Below are 22,867 nucleotides of genomic sequence, written 5' to 3'. Positions count from 1 at the left end.
TCCTTCACTAAACTCTGGTCCAGTCTCTCCTAACAAGGCTGACCCCAGCCACCTGATCAGCCTATTCCATTAATTGGCAAAATCTGGGCCCAGGATTGGAGATTTTATCCCACACAAGACTCTAAAGGTGCCCATACACCTTACAATTATCTGCAGATTTTCTGTGGTCAGATGGAAAAAGTGCAACAGATTGGCCCAGGTGGAGATTACTCCATCCACACAGTTAATTGTAGATGGAGGAATCTGTTGCACCTTTTCCATCTGACCACAGAAAATCTGCAGATAATTGTAAGGTGTATGACCAGCTTTAGAAATCTCCAGGGTCCCAGATCCCAGCTACAATATAGGAAACTTGGAAAGAGCTGAAAAGCAAGCACTTTGCTTTCTTTTCCCTTACCCCATTGCACTTACTCCATTGAGTATTTAGTGAAAGACTCAATGATGATTGATACTTATTAGAGGTAGAACATATTAGTTTCAGTTATGCTTTAAAGAAACTCTGCTGCCAACTCTGACCCCCCTTTCTGAAATTTCTAGGTGCCTGGCTGTCATGCTGATTCAGTAACCTCAATATACTTTGAACCACTATCCAGGATCAATGCTGATCAGAAATTCTGACTTCACTAGCTGCATGATTTTCCTGGGCCAGTGACTTTGAAAGTATTGAATCCACTGGATAAGCATGACTGTTAACATCCGTTCACATAATGGACCACTTACATGACATAGTACTTTCCTACATTGATGACAAGTCCAGCCTCTGCTTGCCGCTTAGTCTGATGCTTTTGCCATTCCCTCGGCCACTTATTCCGGGTTCTGCAACACTACTTTTTGCCCATTGGACAGCTACTGATGACGTGACCCCTGCACATGCTCACATGATTTACATTGTCCTCAGCACCGAGCTCTATTCTTGGCATATGTTGTGCAGAGCCCATTAAAAAATTTGCTAAGAACATAGAAAAATTTGCTAAGATTTATTCACAAACTTTTTCACATCGGTACTTTCCTTTGAATTTATACAAGCTATTATTTATAAAGCCATAAAAGTTTTTCTTGGTTGTATTTAGTGGTTTGAATAGGTGCTTATTTTAAAAGAATTCCATCCTTTTAATTAGACCAAAACAATTTTTTAAATTATGCATGACCAAAAAATTGTTTGAATGACTTGTTTAGTAAAAGGGTGTCACACTTTTTTGCCTCTCAGGTGACAGAATCTGCATGGAGGAAAGGCTTGAACTGAGAGCAGCATTTAAAAGTTTACCGCATGTGATGTTTAATGGCTGTCTGTGTTTGCGTGTTTACTAAAGCCTGACACATTAAATATACATGAATTATATACAAAAATAAATATTTAAATTTTGGTGAGAACAATGTAACTTAAAACAAAGTAATTGGAAATTTTACATGGTTGACTTCACATTTTTTCACGGTGAATAACTTTACATGTATATTGTGCAGATGTGATGGATATATGCTAAATAAATTATTTATTTCCACATATTCCATCGGGATACATGTGAAGTTCCACAATGCAAGAATCACTCATTTAAAAAAAAAAAAAAGTTTTGTGCTCTATGTAAATTTGCTTTGACAAGTTTTTGAAAGTTTGCAAACATATTTTATCTATGTCATTTAATAGGAAAATGATAATTGGTTTATAGGTTAGTGTACATGGCTTGCTTCTGAATTTTGAAGCATTAGGGGGCATGTGGGGTTTACAGTTTGGTGTCATGGAGCAGTGTACACTCAAACTAACCTCAGACTGCTTAAACTATAAAACGTTTTTGAGCCCTCGTGCCCCTGGTGTGATCTATTATAGTCCTAACTACTCTGGTCAATACAAAGTGGCCCACCTTCATATGTAACTAAATGGGAGATGGAACTGGCGGGTGCAGTGATTGCCAACACCTGTGGCAAAATTTGGGCCTCTCATTTAGAAATGAATTGCAATTTGCTTATGAGATGGACCTGAATAGGATTTCTAAAGACTTACCCCTAAAATTGCTGCAGGGGCTGTCAAACAGAGGGTACATATGCCCACATTGTGTGGGAGTGCCCAATTGGAACCCAGTATTGGTCATAGATACTGTATATAGTAAAATCTGTATTGTGATGTGCTCTACACTCCAGAAAAGAAATGTTGTTCTCCTATTGAACCTAAAAGGTAATATACACAATATATACAGTATCTGCAGCTTCAAGTGAAGAGCTCTCTGCTAGAGCAGCAGCTTTGTGCAGGCTATTTCTAGAGCACTGCTGAAAAGAAGGAGAATCAGACTGTGTAGACTGCTGAATGACTCAGAAGAGAAACATATCTCCTTATGGTCTCCTGGCAGAGGCAGGGCCTGTATTGCTGACATTTGTAGTCCTCTATAACTGATGGTATTATTCTGCATTGCTGTATTATGTATTGATGAGATTTGTAGTCCTCTAAAGCTAATGGTATTATTCTGCATTGCTGTATTGTATATTGCTGGGATTTGTAGTCCTCTGTAGCTGATGGCATTCTGTATTGCTATATAATGTATTGCTGAGATTTGTAGTCCCTCTACAGCTTGGAGTCAATGGCAGAACTACCAGGGTTGCAGCGGTTGCAGCTGTGACCGAGCCCTGGCACTCCACAACTGCCCTAAAATCATTAGTCTGTATTGTTTTAGAGAAACTGTCACATAACACGAAAAAAAAAAAAAGGTATCGGTAATTGGTATCGGTGAGTACTTGAGAAAGAATCGGTTCTCGTACTTGGCCTGGAAAAAATGGTAACAGTGCATCTCTAGTTTTAATGCATACAAAAATGCATACAAAAAACCTTTTACAGAATACGCAGTATATCTAAAATGCATGCAAGACACTTTGATCAAATCAAGTTTATTAATTTTCAGACAGGAGAAAAAATATAACATATAAAGCATATGTGCGAGGGGTATACAGGTATACAAGCAATTTGGCCCACAGGAGCCAGTACATTCCAGTAGTATCATGGTAATGGGTGCTGCCCACATCATATAAATGGAGAGCCTAAGCGGCACATATCAAATGAGAGTAACATAACTGGGCAGCCCTTCACGGCTCCGTATACCTAGATAAACATTGAGGGGGGGGGGGACAAACCTGTAAACGTGGGACAAGACAAAACAGGACATCACACAGTACAACATAGACATTATGGGCAGGTGAGTAAGGGTAATAGACCCGCAGGATCAGATATCAGTCCCTATTGGCCACATGAGATGAACCCCGGGACAACAACATGCGAGTATAGTAGGACAATAACATCATGACACATCCTAGCTATGGTGCTAGGCCAATAAGGCAGGAAAAGCAGCTGAGTCTTGGAAGCAAATCCAGGGTAACCATAGGTTTCGGAAGGATTCCATACGGTCAGCACCTATAGCGACCATTTCTTCCATGCGCATAGTATCATTCAGGCTATTCAACCACACCAATAAGGGGGGCACCTGGGTGGACTTCCAATGTCCTGCGATAACCTGTTTGGCTGCAAATAGGAAGAATCACAGGGTAGATTTCTTAGCTTTTGAAATTGGGGAAGGGAGCAACGTTAGGAGGGTTAGAGCAGGGGTATTCTGTGTGGTCGTGGAATGCACCTTGTCATATATGGCCAACATGGCATCCCAGAACCTCCTAATCAGGTGGCAGGACCACCACATATGCAAGTATGTACCTTCAGCAGTTAGGCATCTCCAGCAAGTCTGCGTCACTGAGGGGAACATATGATGTAGTCGCACTGGAGTGAAGTACCATCTGTAAAGCAGCTTAAAGTTGCGCTCCTGCAGTTTACATGACATTGCCAAGCTATGCGTGAAGATAAAGACCTTATCCCAATCAGTGGGAGTCATAGCGGAGTCTACATCCATGGTCCATGCGTGAGTGTAAGAGGGTAAGGACGTGGAGTGGGGGGAAAGAAGCATTTGGTATAGTAAGGAGATGAGGTGCGTAGGCGGTGTGGAGGTGACGCATAATAGTTCAAAAGAAGTGAGGGCCCTAGAAATGTCAGGTATGGAACGGTAGTAACTAGTCAGTTGAAGGTATGGCATCCAGGCCCGTCCATCTAAGGAGCCTTGGGCGATAACCGTCTGGTAGTACCGCATAAGATATGGCGTAATTGTGGCCAAAATTGACGGTTCCAACCCAAAAAGGAGGGATCGTGGATACCAGGGGAGAAGTGAGGGTTGTCTAGTATGGGAGTCAAGGGACTTGGTAAGGAGGAGAGCTGGAGGGGTGTACGAGAGTGATACCAGCACCATAAAACAGAGTAAACAAGGAGGGGTCATTCTGCGCTCCCGCCCATGTCCGGCAAAGGGGTCCACAGTGCCGCCTTGGGGTACAGCGGGGAGGTTGCAAATTCCAAGGACACCCATTGTTTATGTGGTGCACTATGGAACAAGTCCAGTATCCTAGTTATTAAGGAAGCTTTGTAGTATAGAAATAAATCAGGCAGAGCAGCTCCCCCTCGGGATCTAGGCCGTGTGAAAAGGCTGTAGTTAAGTCTGGGCTTGGCGTCATTCCAAACAAACGTTCGGAAGATATGCCGCAGCTTGAGAAAGAAGGAGCGGGGTATGCGTATTGGTACCGTTTGGAAAAGATATAAAAATGTAGGTAAAACATCCATTTTGAGCACATTCATGCGTCTGAACCAAGATAAGGGACGGGATCTCCAAGATTGAAGGTCCGCCCTCGTCCTGTGCAGAAGCGGTGAGTAGTTAAGTTCATATAGGCGGGACAGGTCAGAGGGTATGTGGACACCTAGATATTTAAGGGAGGAAGGTTGCCAAGAAAAAGGCAAGCGGGAGCGTAGGGAGGAGACTACTTGGTTTGGGAGGGATATATTAAGCAATACGATTTGTCATAGTTTACTTTTAAGTTACTGACAGAACTGAAAGTGGAAAGTTCCTCCATAAGATGGGGCAACGAAAGGTCGGGTTGAGTTATATACAGGAGGAGTTCATCAGCATACAATGCCATCTTGAATTCACTAGAACCTATCGTTACCCCATGTATAGAGGAGTTTGCACGGATGGCAGAAGCCAGATGTTCCATTGTGATCACATACAGCAAGGAGGATAGGGGGCAAGCCTGGCGGGTGCCATTAGAGATTTTAATAGGATCTGAGAGCCTGCCATTGGCGCATACACGGGCATAAGGAGACGAGTATAAGGCCATAATTTTGGTTATGAATGGAACACCAAGCCCCAGTTGAGTCAGTGAAGCGCGGAGGAAGTGCCAGCCAACCCTGTCAAACGCTTTTTCAGCGTCCAAGGAGAGCATACAGACTGGCCCCTTCTTTTTCTGGACATGGTCAATCAGAGATATGGTCTTGGCGGTGTTATCCCTCGCTTCCCTTAGGGGGACAAACCCAACCTGGTCATTATGGATGATGGTGGGCAGTAGAGGTTGAAAGTGGAGGGTTAATAATTTAGCATACAGCTTGATATCACAATTCAATAAGGAGATCGGGTGGTAACTCCCGAGCATGGAGCGGTCCTTACCCGGCTTTAGTATCAGGGAGATATGTGCTAATAAGGATTGAGGGGCAAAGGGACAGGAAGGGGAGATAGAGTTGAAGGCATCTAATAGTAGTGGGGAGAGTTTAGGGGCAACATTTTTTAAAAATCTCGCTGTGTAGCCATCAGGGCCTGGGGCTTTACAGTTTTTCGTGGCTTTGATGGCCCTAGTGAGTTCCTCAGTGGTGAAGGGGGAGTCAAGGGTAGAGCAGGACTCAGGTGGTATGGAGGGTAAGGGTGTCTTGGCCAGATAATCGGTTAAAGCAGTAGTATCACGTAGAGGGGGAGGGGTGGTTTCAAGGGAGTCTAAGTTATAGAGCTTTGAATAGTAATCGTGAAAGGAATTTAGGATGTCAGTATTCGAGTGTACAATGTTACCGTCCGGGGAGCGCATGGATAGAATAGAGTGCAAGCCCTGGCGAGGGTGGATGGTGCAGGCCAATAAGGAGCGGCATTTATTACCGTATTCGTACAAGCGCTTCAAGTAGCGATCCCTGTAACGCAAAGAAGCTTGATCCAGGAGAGCCAGCAATTGTTTACGGGCATTCAGAAGTTATAACCCCGTGGAATCATCGCTCACTAGTTTATGTGATGTCTCTAGTGTGGATATTTTGGCAAATAAAGAGGCAATTTGCTGGGACCTCCATTTTTTAAGCCGGGCACCATGCTTTGACAAGGATTCCACCTTAATACGCTTTTGAGGGTTTCCCACTTAATGGGAAGAGAGGTCGGGTCATTAGCATGATCCTGCTGGAAATTAGAGATGATCTGACTGATCTCCGCACAGCACACCGTGTCAGAGAGGAGATTATCATTCAGCCTCCAAAATGGGGAAGTGGGCGGCATCGCAGAGAAGCGGAGGGAACAAAAAGGAGCAGAGGAAAGATGTGACTCACTCCACCATGCGCTGGCCACGCCCCCCGCATGCAAGACACTTTGAGGGGAATTTATCCAAATTGTAGCAGACAAAATCTGGAGCAGTTGCTCATGGCAACCAATCAGCTTCTCTCTTTAGTTTGTTCAGTTAGGCTTTGAAAATGAAACAGAGATGCTGATTGGTTGCCATGGTCAACTGCTCCAGATTCTCTTTGCTCCAGTTTTGATAAAATCCCCCCATTGTGGTGCATGAAAGATGCACTTAAAGTAGTGATTTTAAACATGTGTGACCAGGGACTTTTTTAAAGCCACTGAACATAAAAATATTACATTTGGAGCTGAAACGATGTTTATTAGAGAAGTACACCCTGTCCTTTTTTCTATTCCTGTGTATGCATTCTTCAAGCATGTATTTTGAACTTGTTCTGTTATATTTTCTGAATGCAGCTAGCTGTTTCCCAAAGTATGTGTTGTGTTTGCTTAGAAAAAATACACAGCTAATATCTATTTAACACGCAGAAGGACCCAAACCAACTACAATTTAATGCTGAAACAATGGTTTATCCCATCTCCTTTCACTAATACATTTAGAACTGTTGGTGTTTCTATACTGACCAATCCAGTTTAGAGAGTGTATCTGTTTACTAACAACCATGTGTGCTTCCATCCCAGATATCAGTAGAATATGAACGAGATGATTAACAAATGTTTTGTACATCACATTAGATCAGTCAGCTTCCTTATAGAAGATGCAATATTATGTACTATTGAACCTTTGTAAAAAGAAACCTCATTTTTTTCTTAGGTTTAACCGGATTGCCCAAAATGTTTGGGAAGAAGAAGAAAAAAATTGAAATATCAGGGCCTTCTAACTTTGAACACAGGGTTCACACTGGATTCGATCACAAGGAGCAGAAGTTTATAGGCCTTCCTCAACAATGGCAAAGTTTGCTGGCAGACACAGCCAATAGGCCTAAGCCTATGGTGGATCCATCATGTATCACACCGATACAACTTGCGCCTATGAAGGTAAGAAAATCCATTTCCATAGTGGTCTTCATGTATATGTCTAACATTTTTTTCTTCATTCTGTGTTAATTATATCTCTAAAACGTCAGTTTTTTTCTTTTTGAGTGGGGTGGGGCAGTGGCGTCACAATGGGGGTGTGGCCGCACCCAGGTGACACCATTGGAGGGGTGACACCAAAATGACTGACAGCCATTTTGGTGTCACCCCCTCTAAAAAAGTTGTGCACTCGGTCATAGACCGAGAGCCCGACAGTATCAGGAGAGAGAAGGGGACCCGGCGGCATACCTCATCCCGCCGGCTGAACGTCCCCTCCTCTCTGCTGGCATCCAACACCAAGATGGCTGCCGGTAGGCATCAATTAGATGGCTGCACATGTGCGATTACATCATTGCGCACGCACGTGGTGACATCACACACATGCGTGATGACGTCATGGCGTGGTGTCACGCGGTCTCTGCTCCGGGTAACACCCGGCCTTGGGACGCCCCTGGGGTGGGGCAGAAGTTTTTTGTTGTTGTCCAAGATAGACTCTCACTATTTGGATCAGACAGGCCAAACTTTTGCTGTAGTGTTTTCAATAACTTGTATTCCTATGAAGAAACGAGTGCAAAGTGTAGGGACAGCAAATAGTATCCTAATGTCATTCCTTACACACAGCATTTTTCAGTTATTGACTGTTTTTTCAGATGTCTGCAACCCCAGCTGAGAGACATCCATTAGTTTTGGCTGTGATAGTATATTTGCACATGACAATGTATAGGCACATTCAGCCACTTTAAGGTAGCTTCATACCAAAGACTATCAGTTGAATCAAAGTTAGCTAGCACTAATGGTTTCAACTGTATCAAGGTTTCAGTAGAAACTCTTGGTGGTAGGTTGGTTTGCTTCACCATTACTGTCATATCCACAACCAGTGAAGATCTCCTAGTTGGGGGTCACAGAAGTCATGACATCAAAATGATATTATTGTTTTGTTATGTATGTACGTGCCAAAATCTGCATACATCCATAATATATATTTAGAAGACACAAATTAAAAAAAAAAAGTTAAATGTAAAAATGAGCCTTAAAATGTATTACTGAGGCAACATTAGCAGATTATTCTTAAATATTCATTCTGGACAGTTTCAATTACTGGCCATTGAGCCGCATTCTTTTTGCTGAGTGTTGCTGCATGTTTGCTTGTCCTGTCCTTCCCATTCCTGTATATTCTGCTGTTAGTGCATCTTAGTGATGAACTGTAGAACTCTCATTCCAAACCATATCTGTGCTGGTGTTAATTTAAACGTCCATATATATGCAAGCGAGAGATTCACTAAGGATTATATTGTAGTGCCCACACAACACGCATATGGTCTCTCATACAGTATAGCCAGTGCGCTGTGATTTAGAGATAATGTATTGACTTGAACACAGTGGTTTGATAGCATCAAGACAAAACTGTTCAAATGAAACTTTTGTGTATATTTAGAGAGCATTCTTTTTGAGTTATGAATGTAATATTAGCGTGAAAGTATTTTTTGATGTAATTTTCTTACTTTTAATTTATTAAAGTGCAGTATTTACATGGTACCTTACTTTACAGCGCCTGAAATCCGACACAGGACATTTGGCCGTGGGGCTTTCAGCGCCGAGAACAAATGTGAATTTTACTGTAAGCACACAACTGTCATGTATCCTTAACACCTATTATTGCCCTAATTCTTTCCCTCTCCATTACCTGAAAGCATACAATTTAACCCAGCTCCTAAAATTAGGTTCTAACCTATTCCCTATTACGTAATCTTGTATCTATACACCCAAAATGTTTTGTTTTTCCAGTTTTGAATAAAATGGGGAAAGGATGGAATCCCTGCTAGGTTTTTACTGCTGTCCAGGGCTCCTTTAGAGAGATTCCCCTTCCCGGGGACAACCTTTTTGCCAGAGAGGAAGTGAAGGAATCACTCCAATGGGAGTTTGAATTCTTTCCTGTGCTCTCCAAAACAAAACAAAAAGTTTTGGATATAGATATACTTTAATGCCGACCCAACCCTGAAAGTGACCTATTAACAGTCAACTTACCCCAACAGTTATGCCTTTAAATTAAGCCCCAACATCTTTACTAACTCTGAAATTATTCCTTAAAAGATAACCTAGTCCTAAAATATAACCCTGTCTGCACCCCAATCCTTACCTCCTACCTTACCACCTAACCCTGAACCTAAATATATTTAAAAACTGAATCTTGTTAACCTCAAAACCTTAACCCCCTATACTGTCTGTTTGAGTAGATGCCAAAATCCTAGTGCCTAAAGCTCTTGATCTGATATTTTTTTTCTATTTTAAAAATCAACAGTACTATTAACACCCATGCTAAGTAAGTGTTTCTATAAATATAATACAGGATAGGAGGTTTGGGTGTCTATTTATAGATGTTTTCCATATAGCATTTGACAATTTTCACCCAAAATGTACACATTTTTTAAATTGGATGAAATTTGAAAATGTGTGAACCGTGGGTGAAAGTTGTGAGAATCTTGTGCAGAATTTTTTTTACTAATAGACCCTCTTAGTATTTGTTTTGTTTTTTTAAACCCTATTTACAGAGCTCTGACAATAAACAGTAGGTAGACTGGGATGATTAAAGTGACATTAAACCCTCAGATTTTTTAACATAAAACAATACTGTAATGTGTGCCTTACTGTAATCCATGGTTGTTTCCCTTCTCTTTGCTGCTCTTCCTTTTAAATCTGTATCTGTTCTCATGCTGGGCAGAACTTCTGTTTTGCAGCAGACTGCCTTGTCTCAGGAATGGATACACGGTGTCTGTGTATACGTTTCTATAGGCTTGTAACCTGAGCCAGCACTACAGGAAGAGGCCCTGAGCTGAAAAGGGAAGTTCTCACCAAGCATGAGAAGACATGAGGATTTAAAAGGAAGAGCTGCAAAGAGAAGGGAAACAACCATGGATTACAGTAAGGCACACATTACAGTATTGGTTTATGTTAAAAAATCTGAGGGTTTAATGTCACTTTAAGTCATATCTAAACCCAAATACAAATATCTAATATTGCAGCTTACCAGTCCTTAGATGTGGTGACTGCATTTGTTTAACTTTTCAGGCTAAGAAAATGTTTAGCAAGCACAGAAAATATCTGTTAGTCTTGCCAAAGATTTAGTGTCCTTTGCACTTCCTGTGAGCTTAAAAGAAAGCACTAAGAACCTTATCTTTATGTTGTATGACAACCATGACTGCCCCCGTAGATGCAATAGAAAACGAGTGTAGACATCAAGACATAGGTAGTGTGTTACTCACAGAATTATCAGGTGAAATCTTACATAGCCACCATATCTAAGGACAGGTAAACTGCAATAGATTAGTGATTGCAATCTTGCACAGATTGGGCCATTCATAATGATGAACATAAGTAGTTCCACTACCAAATACCACAGCTAACAAACAAATAAGGTTGTCCCCATTTACATAATATGTACAAATAAAAATATAAATTGAAACAAGATTTTTGTTTTTTTTAACTGGAAAATGGCACATGTTAATAATTACGATGTATCCATTAACTTGGCCATAGAGTAGAAAGGTTCACTATTCCCTCTTCCTGCACAAGAGCCTCTTTCTGTAAAGAGCCTTTTAAGCATCCACAGCAAGCATGTGATTATATAGTCAAGGAAGTACCACATTTCCCTTTATGTAGGTCCTGCCATGAAAGGCCCCTGCCACCATTAAAAAAATTGCCCTGTGATAGTGTAGGGGTAATTCCAGGCCTCTTTTACACTGCATTGATTAAAGCTTGATGATTGTTTGTATACCATTTTTGAGTTCAAGACCTCTCTTGTTTGTGATGTGCCCATCATTTGTTGAAGTTCAGAAAGAGTATGGCCCTTATTTATATTACAACATTTGCTAAGAAGTATCACTTGGAGGTTATTTACAGTCAGTACAAGAGCTTAGTGATTTATAAAGTACAAAGAACCATTCCTATATTAATAAGCAAGGTTCACCCCCCACTTACAGATGGGCTGAATCCCACCAGACTGATTCTGTTCCTTCAAGGATATCTCTGACCTGGAGATATCCTTGATAAAGTCCAACCCCGCCAACACCATTACACAGTGCCATGCATTGGAGTCATTCTGCTGTATTCTCTGTAAAGTAAAATAGAGGGGAATCCAGTAGTAGCCAAGAACCTGTTCATAAATCCAGCGGTGTCAAGGTAGACCTGAAAACTCTGCTCATCAGATTTTGCTGCCGGAAATTGTAAAGGATATAAAAAAAAAGTATGAACAATTCAAATTTCTTTGAAACAACAACCACTTATATCATATAAGTATAACATATATAGGAATAACATATATATCATTGCCAAACGTCAGCCTCCTGCTAGCATGTCAGAGCTCTCAATAGCGGTGTTAGACACAGGTATAGCTTATCTTCTCAGGTGCAATGGTCTTAAAGCTGTGTTCACTAAAAAGCTAACCTGTATCTTACCAATTATGTCTTCATAATTGAGCTTCAGTGCCAGCACAAAATCTAAATCACAGGCAGCAGGCTACAGAGAAAGACTGCTGATCTCTTTGTGGAAGCAGTAGTCTATCTGCAGCAGTTTGACAAGCCTCCTGCTTAATCACACACAGGTCAACGTCCAGCAGTGGCCAAATGTGAACTTTACGGATTGGAGAGCTCTAGCTGTGACTTAGCAGGAGCTTGTTGGATACATGTAGAGAGACCGCTGCTTCCACTTACAACACAATAGTCTTTATTTGAAACCTGCTGTCTGTGTTGGCATACAAATTAAGATAGTGCATGCTAATTATCAATAGCTCTTTACACATAACTTTAAGGTGGAGTTTCAACCAAAAGCTTTTTTTTTGTTTTGAATAGAAAGAGGAAGGGTTGAACGTTTTGTGTAATTATAGTTATATTATTCTGGTATTAATATCTAAACAAAGTTGCTAATAACAATGACCTAAAGAGCTTTTGTTTAAAGTGCAACTGAAGACAAACCATTGTTTTTAGTTGTGAATAGATTGGAGAAGGATTAGAACACCTGTCAGGATTTTATTTCTGTGTGTGTGTGCTCTTCTATTTGTCCGGGTGACTGTTACCACTGAAAGTGAATCCCAAATTTTGAGTTATCATCAGAACAGAAATAAATATTCTTCCATTGGGGACACTGGTTTTGGTGACCCTGCTGACTAGCAAGGATTTCCCTCTTTTTGGAGAGATTTCCACTAATTTCCTTTTGTGGCTATTAGACAGGAAGTGAAGGGAAATCTGCCTAATTGGACACATATGGCAAAAAAGCTGACATGGGTTTTAGCTTCAGTTCTTCTTTAAGGGTAAATGCACTGAGATAGAATACTTGAGGCAACCAGAATAGAAAGGTCCTCAATGTGACTTACTATGCTGGCCATATAGGTATAGATTATATCTAATAGAAACACTTCTAGAGTGCACTAAATGATTGTTTTGATCTGCAAGCAACAGTCCTATCTAGCAGAAATGTCCATTGAATTCAATTAAATCAATCTTTCTTTAGTTTTTCAAACAATCAACAACGACGTGTGATGTGTGATGTTTATGGACAGCATTACACATACTCAAGTATAATTGATCATTGCCATCCTGTGTTATCCTTTTTTGAATTTTTGTGCACAGACTACATAGAAAGGGGTAGAGAGCAAATCTTCTTTCTTCTTAAACATATTACTGCTTAGCGAATCTCTCCAGATACATGTCTTCATGTAACCAGTAATGTACGCTACTGTCCTGTATCAAACATTGACACTTTGTATTTCTAGAGGTGCTGCATTCTTCAAATCATTTTCTTTGAGTAAAGTTCCGCTTTTATCTAGATAATGAATTACTCTCCATCCACTGCACTTATTGTTAGGAAAGTGTTCTCCCCTTTCAATTTCTTATTTCTTCCAAATCGTTTGTGGGGATGCAGTCTTTAACATCTTTTGATCATCTAAACATGAACATAGTAAAAACATCATATATACACATTTTCTTCACAGTCCATGCTGATGTGTGTATAATCTTTTCACCTTCAGAGCCCCATTAAACTGGAACGAGAAGCTTCAGCCAAGGTAGGCAACACATCTGTGTCATATAAGACAAAAATGTGTAATATTAAACAGAAGGAATCTTTCTTTTTCAAGATTTTTGGGAGCGTACCAGTGTCCTGGTTATGTCTATCAAATCTAATATTAAAATGGTATTACACGCAAAGCTGAAATTTCTGTTGCGGAAGGGATTTGGTGAATTGCAGCACATTAGTGGATTTAGAGAATAGAGTCATCTTCAGCTTCTCATCAGCCACAGTCAGATAACCGCCGAGCTCTGCCTCTTAATTCCTCCATTGTTAAAGATGGGTTTCAACTAGAATGTGGTCTGAAAGTCAGTGGATGCATTGAACATTGAGGGGCAGAAGATGTCTCCTCTTTAACCACAGGGGTTAATTAAAATCCTACCTTACTCTTGATAGGGTGAGGTGAAGTTTAATACTTGAGACATAGCTCTGAAAACATTATATAGCCAACAATCTGTGGACACCTGACCTTTTCACCTATATCAGCTTTTTGGACTTTCCATCCCAAAATCATGGGCATCAAATCAATATGGAATTGGCCTCCCTGTTGTGGCTACAATATCCTCTACTCTTCTTGGAAGGCTATCCACATAACTGAGGAATATGTCTGTGGAGTATTTTTGCCTGAAGAGCTTTAGTGAGGTCAGGTACTTAATTTGGACAAGAAAACTTGACTTGCAGTCATAGTTCCAATTTATTACAAAGTGTGTTCGGTAGGGTTGAAGTCAGGGCACTATGCAGGCCACTCCAGTACCTCAACACTAAACACCTCAAACCAAGTCTTTACGCACCTAATTTTGAGCACCTGAACATAAACATTTTGGGGCGGTGTCCACATACTTTTGGTAATATAGTGTATATCCTTATCTGCTGCTGAACACATTTTTTCCAGTATGAGATCTGCCACATATTACTAGTACTCTTTTCGCTTTCCATTTCTTATTGTATTAAAATAGTTATTATTGTAATAAAACACTGTGGGCAGTAAACTTGGCTATTTTATGTTTTGCAAAGGTCCTCATACTTTATTTTGTTTGTGAATCACATTGAAGAATGGCAGGCTGTGGTGAGACATAAAAATGTACTTATTTGATAACAAAAGACACAGGACAAAGAGAAATAGAGAGTGGTCACCTGTACAAACCAATCAGGAGTAATTTTTGTGCAGTTTCTACCTGGTAAATGTTTTGCAGAGGTGGACAAATAAATGTCAATTGCCATTGCCACCACGACCACCAGGCAGGTAAAAGGAAATAAGAATTGTTTGCCTATGTATTTCTCTTATCTTGGGTTTACCTTAAATGCTAGCGAGAGCAGCCTTGACATTTTAAAGGACTTGGAGAACTCTGTAGGCTAAGTTCACACCTAGGCAATTCAGATGCCGAGATGTTTTCGCGCGGTTGTCGCACGTTTTAGATTGCGCGACTGTTCATTGTTGTCGTGGGTTTGTCACTGAAAAGAGATGTCTATGGGACCAAAAACGCGTGACAACCGCCCGAAAATAGCTCCTGCACCTTTTCACACGATAGGCTATTTTGGATTTCGCGACAAACCGTGGGTGTGAGCAGCCTCCATTGACTTTAATGTGAATCTGTGTTTTGCACGATATTGTGCGACTCAAACTGCGCGATAAAGTTCTCAAACTTTTACCTGCCAAGCCTTTAAGACCTTCCCAGGCCCTACCTGTAAATGAAAACCCTAAAACTAAAAATACTGCTCAATTTGACTGTAGATTAAATGTTAAATATGGTTTAGAGGAGACTTTAAACAAATAATTTTTAATGCTGAAACTCATGTGTACAATTAAAGGATAACTATGAGGTGAGTGATTTCCACTCATCCTCATAGTTAGAGCCGACCTGTGACAAAGAAGCTGTCACAGGTTGGATCTATTGATCAGGAGTGAGCAGAAACATGCACCGATCCGCTCACTTCCCGATTGTCTCCCTGCAGTGAGCGCTGGCTGTCAGTCACCGCTCCCCGCATGGATTCCCCCTTCCCTTCTCTGATCCTCCAGCCTTGAGTGGAGGAACGGACGGGGGAGGGGTGGGGATCACGGACGGGTGAGGGGTCGCAGAGCCAGCTGTTACTCATACAGCTGGGTGGATCCAGACAGTATTGTCGGGATCCGTCCCGGCTGCAGCGCTCTCAGTATATCAAGGGCAATAGCCCGTGATATACTGAGCTTTGGGTCACGGGAGGAGGTTAGTATATGTCCTCCCGTGACCCTAAACAGTTGCCCCATAGTTCTCTTTTAATACTAACTCATCACTGGAGATACATTTTCATGTTGAGAGACAGCCCTAGAGAAAGACCTTTTGAAAAGAGACTGCTTTTATAGAGACTGCCTAGCAGGGACTGCCATGTCAACAGAAACTAGAAATGCAAAGAAGTATCATCTAAACCTCTTCCTTTGGGTAATGCAGATTAAACAAGAAAACCGCTCCAGCACTGAAAGCTGATAGCATCTGCTTATGCATATCGGCCTAAGTGACCTTAATCATAGCTATTATGGCTGAAATGCATAAGTGGATTGCTACAGGTGCTCAGTGGATCATTAAAAAAAATATTGTGTTGGATTCAGTGATGTGCCATAGCAGTTTTCTCCCTTGAATAGAAACTACTATATACGGAAATGTTCATGGAATGAGATTGTAATGTGAAGGGATTGCTCTGCAAAGAGACTGCCATGAGTAGAGGGACTGTTATGTTGGTTGATGATCAGGTAAAAACATCCCTTGTGGAAAGGCTGCCATGTGGACAGAGATGACAATGTGGACAGGCTGCCCTACAATATAGAGAGGGATTGCTGTTTAAAAAGATTGTCCAGTAGGGAAACTGTAATGTCAAAAGAGACTGCCATGTACAGAGATTTCCATGGAGGGAGACAGCCATATGGAGAGACAGTCTTGTAGAGAGACTCCCGTGTGGATAGACTTTGATGTGAAGGAATTGTAATGGAGAAGGACTGTCATGTAAAGAAATTGCTCTGTGGTGCTGGATTGCTGTGCAGGAAGTTTACCATGTGGAGCAACTGCCCTGATGAAAGACCACCACATGGACAGAGATGATCATGTCAAAGATTTAAAGTGGAACTTTACCCATCTATATATCTATAAAATAAACCAACACACCTTTAGAAATGTTTAGTAATGGCAATCTAAAAAAATATATTTTGCAGGTTTTGTATTCTTTGCATACCTTGTTTCTCTTTTCTTTCCCGGTCTTCTGACGGTGGCCATGTTAACTAAGGGCAGATTACAAGCTATCCCTTTACTTTCTGGAATTCTGACACATGTGATTAGCAAATGTGACCATGCACATCACCACAGGGGAGGACAATGCCTTTCCCTGAGAGCTCATGACATTACAGATGAAATTTCCCAGCAATGTTCTGCTGATGTAACCTTCCCAGGATGCAACGCTTTGGCACATTACATCATTTGTGCCAGAAGTGGACCAGGAAGCAAATTAACTCTATTTGTCAGTAAATGAAAAACAAGGTTGTTTAACTAATGAATGTAATATGATTTTGAATCAGCATGCAGATTTCAAAATAATTTAAAATCACTTTTTTTTAGTGAAAGGGGGTAAAGGTCCACTTTAAGAGGTTCTGGGATCTCGGTGCTCATTAAAAGTTTCAAATGCACCAAAGTTTTCCAAGCAAGCTCACTAGTTCTGGAAAGGTAAGCTCCAATAGCATAGCAGGTCTCCTTTTATGGCTACCCAGAAGAAACTTCGAGTGCAGACATACTGTATATTAAATGAGTGCCAGACAAAATGGGCAAAAAAGTCCAAAGAATCTTTAATATTTTAAAGTTGAACTGTTGCTGATCACACTATGTAACTACAATCCAACAAGGTTTTAGTCCTTTGAGGTTTTTTTAAAGGAGAACTATGGGGTTAAGGCTTTTCCCCATAGTTCTCCTTAGGGTAACGGGAGGACACAAACTTGCGTCCTCCCATCACCCTAGGCTCAGTATACCGCGAGCAGTAACTCGCACTATACTGAGACGCTGCAGTATACCGCGAGCAGTAGCTCGCGGTATACTGCAGCGTCTCAGTATAGTGCGAGTTACTGCTCGCGGTATACTTTTACACTATTGTTTCAAGCTTTGATGATGGAGTAGTGTTGTTTCTCCTTTGTGTTTGAATTATTGAAGACTCTTTGGACGTCTTCACCTCTTTGGTCTTGCGCCCATTCAGTATATGCCTACACTCTAAGAGATGATCATTTAGACATGAGTGTCCTGTTGGAAAGCTGCTATATGGGAAGAGGCCAATGTGATGGACTGAACCGTCACTGGTGCTGTTGGAGGAGCCTAGGGGCTAGCCTCCTTCCTACTGACTATGGACCCAAAACTATGGAGACCCCCTCAGGCCTCTTGGGGTTACAATGAACCATTCTACCAGGTTTATGTGTGGAGGGATGTACTGTATATGTTCCCTGGCATTACATTTGGATGACCCTGTGTTTATTATAGGTACAGGCTGTGACTCCAGGAGCACTGAAGGGGGATAATTCTGGACATTGAACTGTTACAGTTTATTGGTGCCTTTGTTATATTGTGTTGATGATGGGATTAGGATAGCTGATTCTAGGAGTAGCTGACTCCGGGTGTAGATGAGTAGATCACACTATGATACACTCAGGAGATAATCCCATCACATGTGTCTCCTCTCCCCCTATTCATTCGTTAAGGCATCGGGGAGGGGGTGTTTGTTTGCATGCTGTTCATGTTTGATTGCGTTATGTGTTTAGACTTCTTGAACTGTATATATACTGAGCTGGTCTTCAATAAAGCAGATCCCTGTTGGAACTTACATACAGCCTGCCTGGTGTTTGTTCTGAGCTATCACAACTGGATTCGAACGGCACATAGCTGTAGTTCGAATCCCGGATTATCGGACGATCGAAGAATCAGACGTGCGGTCTGACATCTGATCCAATAGGAGCAGAGGAGTGCCGGGAGAGTGGAACCGAGCGAGTAGGGGCTCGTTACAGCCAATATATAGAAAGATTACAAAGAGAGATGGCAAGGAGGGACTGCTATGGGGACAGATATAACCATAAGGAGAGACTACTGAGCAAAGACAAATGCTCTGGAAACAGTCTGCTATGTGAAAATGTTTACAATATTATATGTAGGAGAATGAAGCAGCCTCTGATTGGCTTTCTTATTCACAATGCAATGCATGCATGGTTCAAGAGAGTATTAATCATTGATGTTCAGGAGTGCAGGGCGTTAACGGGGCGGCTCTCACCAGGTTCAGAACAACCTCAGCACTGCAAGACAAGACACAGAGAGCGCCTCCATCGCATAAAAACTTTTTAATAAACAAATAAAAAATGGATATGCACAGCCGGTGCATATCCACCGGCTGTTCGTTCTCTGGTAGTGAAGTGGTTTACACATTTCAGATGTCACGCCTCCTTCCTGCAGAACCCGCAATTGGTTATGAGGAAGGAGGCGTGACCACTGAAACGCGTAAACCACTTCACTACCAGGAAAGACGAACAGCCGGTGGATATGCACCTTTCGTTCTGACCCTTTTATGCCTGTTTTTATTCGTCCTTTGTGAGTACCTTTATACCATTTTTTATTCGTTTATTAAAAAGTTTTTATGCGATGGAGGCGCTCTCTGTGCCTTGTCTTGCTGCAAAGTTACATTGTTGCAGTCTATTGACTGAGGGAGAGGAGACTAAGGAAATACTTCCTCATGTGTGCAGACTTTATTTTAGCCTAGGCAAAGTCACTACACACTGGAGATCAAGGACTGCTTTTAATAATAAAAGGTAGAGTTTTTGCTGAAGAAGCAAAACTTTGACCTGTATTATATTCATAAATGTGCAGTTATAACAAATAATAACTCTAGCTTAAATATGTATTTAACTGTGTTTTCATTTTATTGGGGAAAGTATCATTTTGTGGAAAAATGTTTTTTAATAAGGTTATAAGTGAATATTACATATGCTATAATGCTATATTAGCCAGAAGGTGGCAAGCTCTACTCAAGAGCATTAGCTTTCTTGGGGCTCAAATAACATGAAATGGACCTGAATTTTAGAGAGATCAGATTTATACGCACTGCACAAAGACATACAGAGAAGGGACACACCACCTCTCATGTTCCCAGCCAGAGTTAAGTCAGAGGCACCATCTGATTAACGACACACAGGGTGTTACCATGCATGCAGAAAGCCAGCATGCTTTATACACTGGGTATGATGGCTGCACCATGTAGTAAATGTTAAACTGTAAAATAAAGAGTTTAAATAAAAACAAATGTATAAAAAAGGATAAAACTACATTTATTTTTTGAAAAAACAATTATACTTTCCCTTTAGGACAGGATCTAAAAGAAGCTAAACACATGGTAAAATGACTGCAAGATAAAAAGTGATAGTAAGTGTTTGATTGGTTTCTTTGGAAGTGCAGAGGAAAATCTGCAGTTAAGCCATTCAAATATTTTTTGTACATGCACAATTTTTTCTCCACTGCAAGGCACGGTGTTGTGGCACTGCGTTTTGTAGTGCACAGCGGCCAGGAGGTGCCATTTAAATGAATGTCAATGCGACACAAGGCACCTAGTGCACAGTAACACACTAGGTCCATTGTGCAATAGTGTTCGTTAATCACACAGTAGATGCATCCAGGAGCAAAGATCTATTCCAAACCACATGTAATCGTATATGATTACATATGTTCCGCTTACCAATTCAGCCGTTGTCATTAACTTGAACGGGTGACAGCAGCTGCATCTAAACAGAACTTTTGAGATTCCTGCCACAGGAATCCAAAAACACATACCGGTCTATTCACTAAGCTGCCGTAGGCAGCCGTACATCAGCTTGCTTCGCATGGCTTCGGGTCGGACGAACATGCTCAGCATGTTCGGCTCATCCGAAGTGCAGAAGGAGTTCGACTCAGCCGATCCAACATCTGGATCGGCTGAGCCGAACCTCCGGAAGGCTACTCACTGCTGTTCGGCCTATTCTTCGCATTTGGCTCGGCTGTTCTGCTCGGTCCCTCAGAGGTACCGAGCAGAACAGAAAAATAGTTAAAAAAGTAAAAAAAAAAGTAAATAGAAAACGATTGTGCGGAGCTAGCAGTGACAGCTAGCTCCACCCAACAGTTTTCTATTGTCCGGCGGTTCTGCTGCCGCTGATGGACCTGATGGAGAACTGCAGCAGAGGGCGGGTACAATGTTGGTTTACTATTGGCTATTGCAAATTGAAATAGCCAATAGGAATCTAGCAATGCATTCCAATGGGCAAAAACGTTTATTTTTTTTTCTATTCTGACACGGCTCCATGTCAGAATAAAGAAAAAAAAGAAACAGCAGTGTTTCTCTCCTTGGCGGCCGGGAGCGAGAGACCCCCGGAGCGCCAGGGAGACTTTGCTGTTTGGAGATCAGTGTCCCTGGTTAGCAGGCAACCAGGGACGCTGATCTCTCTGAAAGTGGCCGGAGCCAGCCGTAAGATCAGCCCAGCTCAGCTGTCAGAAGCAAGCTGTCGACCGGCCAATGGCCGGCCGCTCGGCCAGCTTCGGCTTTAAGTGCGGCTCAGCCAAGCTGAGGCATATGCGTTCGGCTCGTCTGAGCCGCTCTGCCACGTTCGGGAGCTGTACGGGCTATAGTGAATAGCCTGTACAGCACCCCTTCGGTTCTACTGAACCGAAGGGGTCCTGGGGCCGAAGGAGTGGCCGAAGCAGCGGCCGAAGCTACAGCTAGATCCTTCGGCAGCTTAGTGAATAGACCCCATAATGTGAAGGGGGCCTAAGAGTTATCAGCCCTGATAGAAGCAGTGGGCTGGCTCTTCGACATTGGTGAATATCAGTCTGGAGGATGGGTGTTGCTAGGCAGACTGCATTTCTATGTAGTTTGCCCTAAGCAACAAATACATGTAAAGCTGAGCCTCCATGATTGAAAGAACTGAAATCCAATGAATGAAAGGGGTGGGCCAAGGACAGTCAGGCTAGGGAGGAAAGTCTAGATCAGGGGTGGGCAAACTCCAGCCCCCCAGGTGTGGTGAAGCTACAAATCCCATGCTATATCGGTCTCTAGGAGTCATGCCTGTGAGAATCTTGCAATGCCTCATTGGATTTGTAGTTGATGATGCTGGATGTCCTCCAGCCAGGAAATGAGGTGGGCTCTATCTGACGCTCACATTGTCCAGTGATATTAAACTGGTAAGTAGGAGGCAGTTGAACAATCTTCAAATGAACGGTGCTCAAAGCCAGTTAGCTGCAGTCAACGTTCGAGTATGCTGACAGCGGCCTGCGGCTGCTATCAGAATACAAAGAAAACAGCAGGGGATTCCTCCATCAATGTTTCTGAGCGTTGATAAAGGAATCTGTTCTATTTTTTTTCGTCAGACCGCAGGTTGAACAGTGGCCAGCTTAAATAATGTTACATTAGCATACCCCCCAACTGAGAAAGAGGGACACCTTCCAGGACAATGATGGGAATCGACCAACTAATCAGATCCTATCTTTCATTTTCAAAGTTTTACTGAACAAACAAAAGAGAGAAAATCGGATTGAATACTATAAGCAACCGCTCCAGATTCTGTCTGCTCAAGTTTTTCTAAATTCCCCCCATTGTATTTAGGCAATGAACAAACCCCCGCCATGCCCTTACGTAAGCAGTCCATTTAGAATTTATATGCCAAAAATTATTGGTTAAAGCCAGAATAGATTTTTTTCACCATTACTTTTCCTTTATACTGACTTTTTGAAATCGCAAACAAGATAATTTGTTGATAAGATGTAGGCTTCAGTGCGGAATAACACATTTGGTAGTTAAATAGAGCATTTTCATAGATACATCAGACCACAAAGTGGGACAACTGAGGAAGAGAGAGGGGCAGATGGATTTGGTTCCAAATGAGGGACAGTTGGGAGGTATACATTAGCCATACATTCTTATCTGACTAGTGATGCAGAAAGAGCAGAACGTTCGACAGGCTTCAGAAAAGCAGACCCCTCTATCCCACATGTTTACACAGAGTTCCAGGAAATCCGGCTGCAGTGAAATACATACTTTAGAGCAGGGATAGGCAACCTCAGCACGCCAGCTGTTGTGGAACTACAAGTCCCTTGAGGGACTGGAAAACTCTGACAGCCACAGACATGACTACTAGAGGAAGTACATGATGGGATTTTTAGTTTCACCACAGGAGGAATGCTGAGGTTGCCTACCCCTGCTTTAGATTAAGGTAAATGTATTGGATTTTCTGACTTTTAGCATATTTCTATTTTTGCCTGTTGGCGTTAGCAGCTCACTGATCACAGACAAAAGGGAACAAGAGGTAATAAACACTAATTACTAAGTCCCCGTCC

General features: G+C 41.8%; 1 protein-coding gene across 4 annotated transcripts in view; it reads left to right on the top strand.

Annotated features, from left to right (window-relative positions):
- Positions 1-22,867, top strand: part of PAK5 (p21 (RAC1) activated kinase 5) — a 98,542-nt gene that overhangs the window by 26,154 nt on the left and 49,521 nt on the right. The window contains exons 2-4 of one of the 4 annotated variants that reach the window (XM_018566816.1): positions 7,207-7,430; positions 9,016-9,084; positions 13,486-13,521. In XM_018566816.1, coding sequence (XP_018422318.1) covers positions 7,207-7,430; positions 9,016-9,084; positions 13,486-13,521 — 329 coding nt within the window. The remainder of the gene's footprint in view (positions 1-7,206; positions 7,431-9,015; positions 9,085-13,485; positions 13,522-22,867) is intronic. The other 3 variants (XM_018566831.1, XM_018566825.1, XM_018566832.1) reach the window with 3 other exon arrangements.

This window comes from Nanorana parkeri, unplaced genomic scaffold (genome assembly GCF_000935625.1).
Source record: "Nanorana parkeri isolate BGI_ZX_2015 unplaced genomic scaffold, ASM93562v1 scaffold28, whole genome shotgun sequence".
Taxonomy (NCBI): Eukaryota; Metazoa; Chordata; class Amphibia; order Anura; family Dicroglossidae; genus Nanorana; species Nanorana parkeri.
The sequence above is the reverse complement of the archived record's forward strand: the minus strand, read 5'-3'. Positions and strand labels throughout refer to the sequence as shown.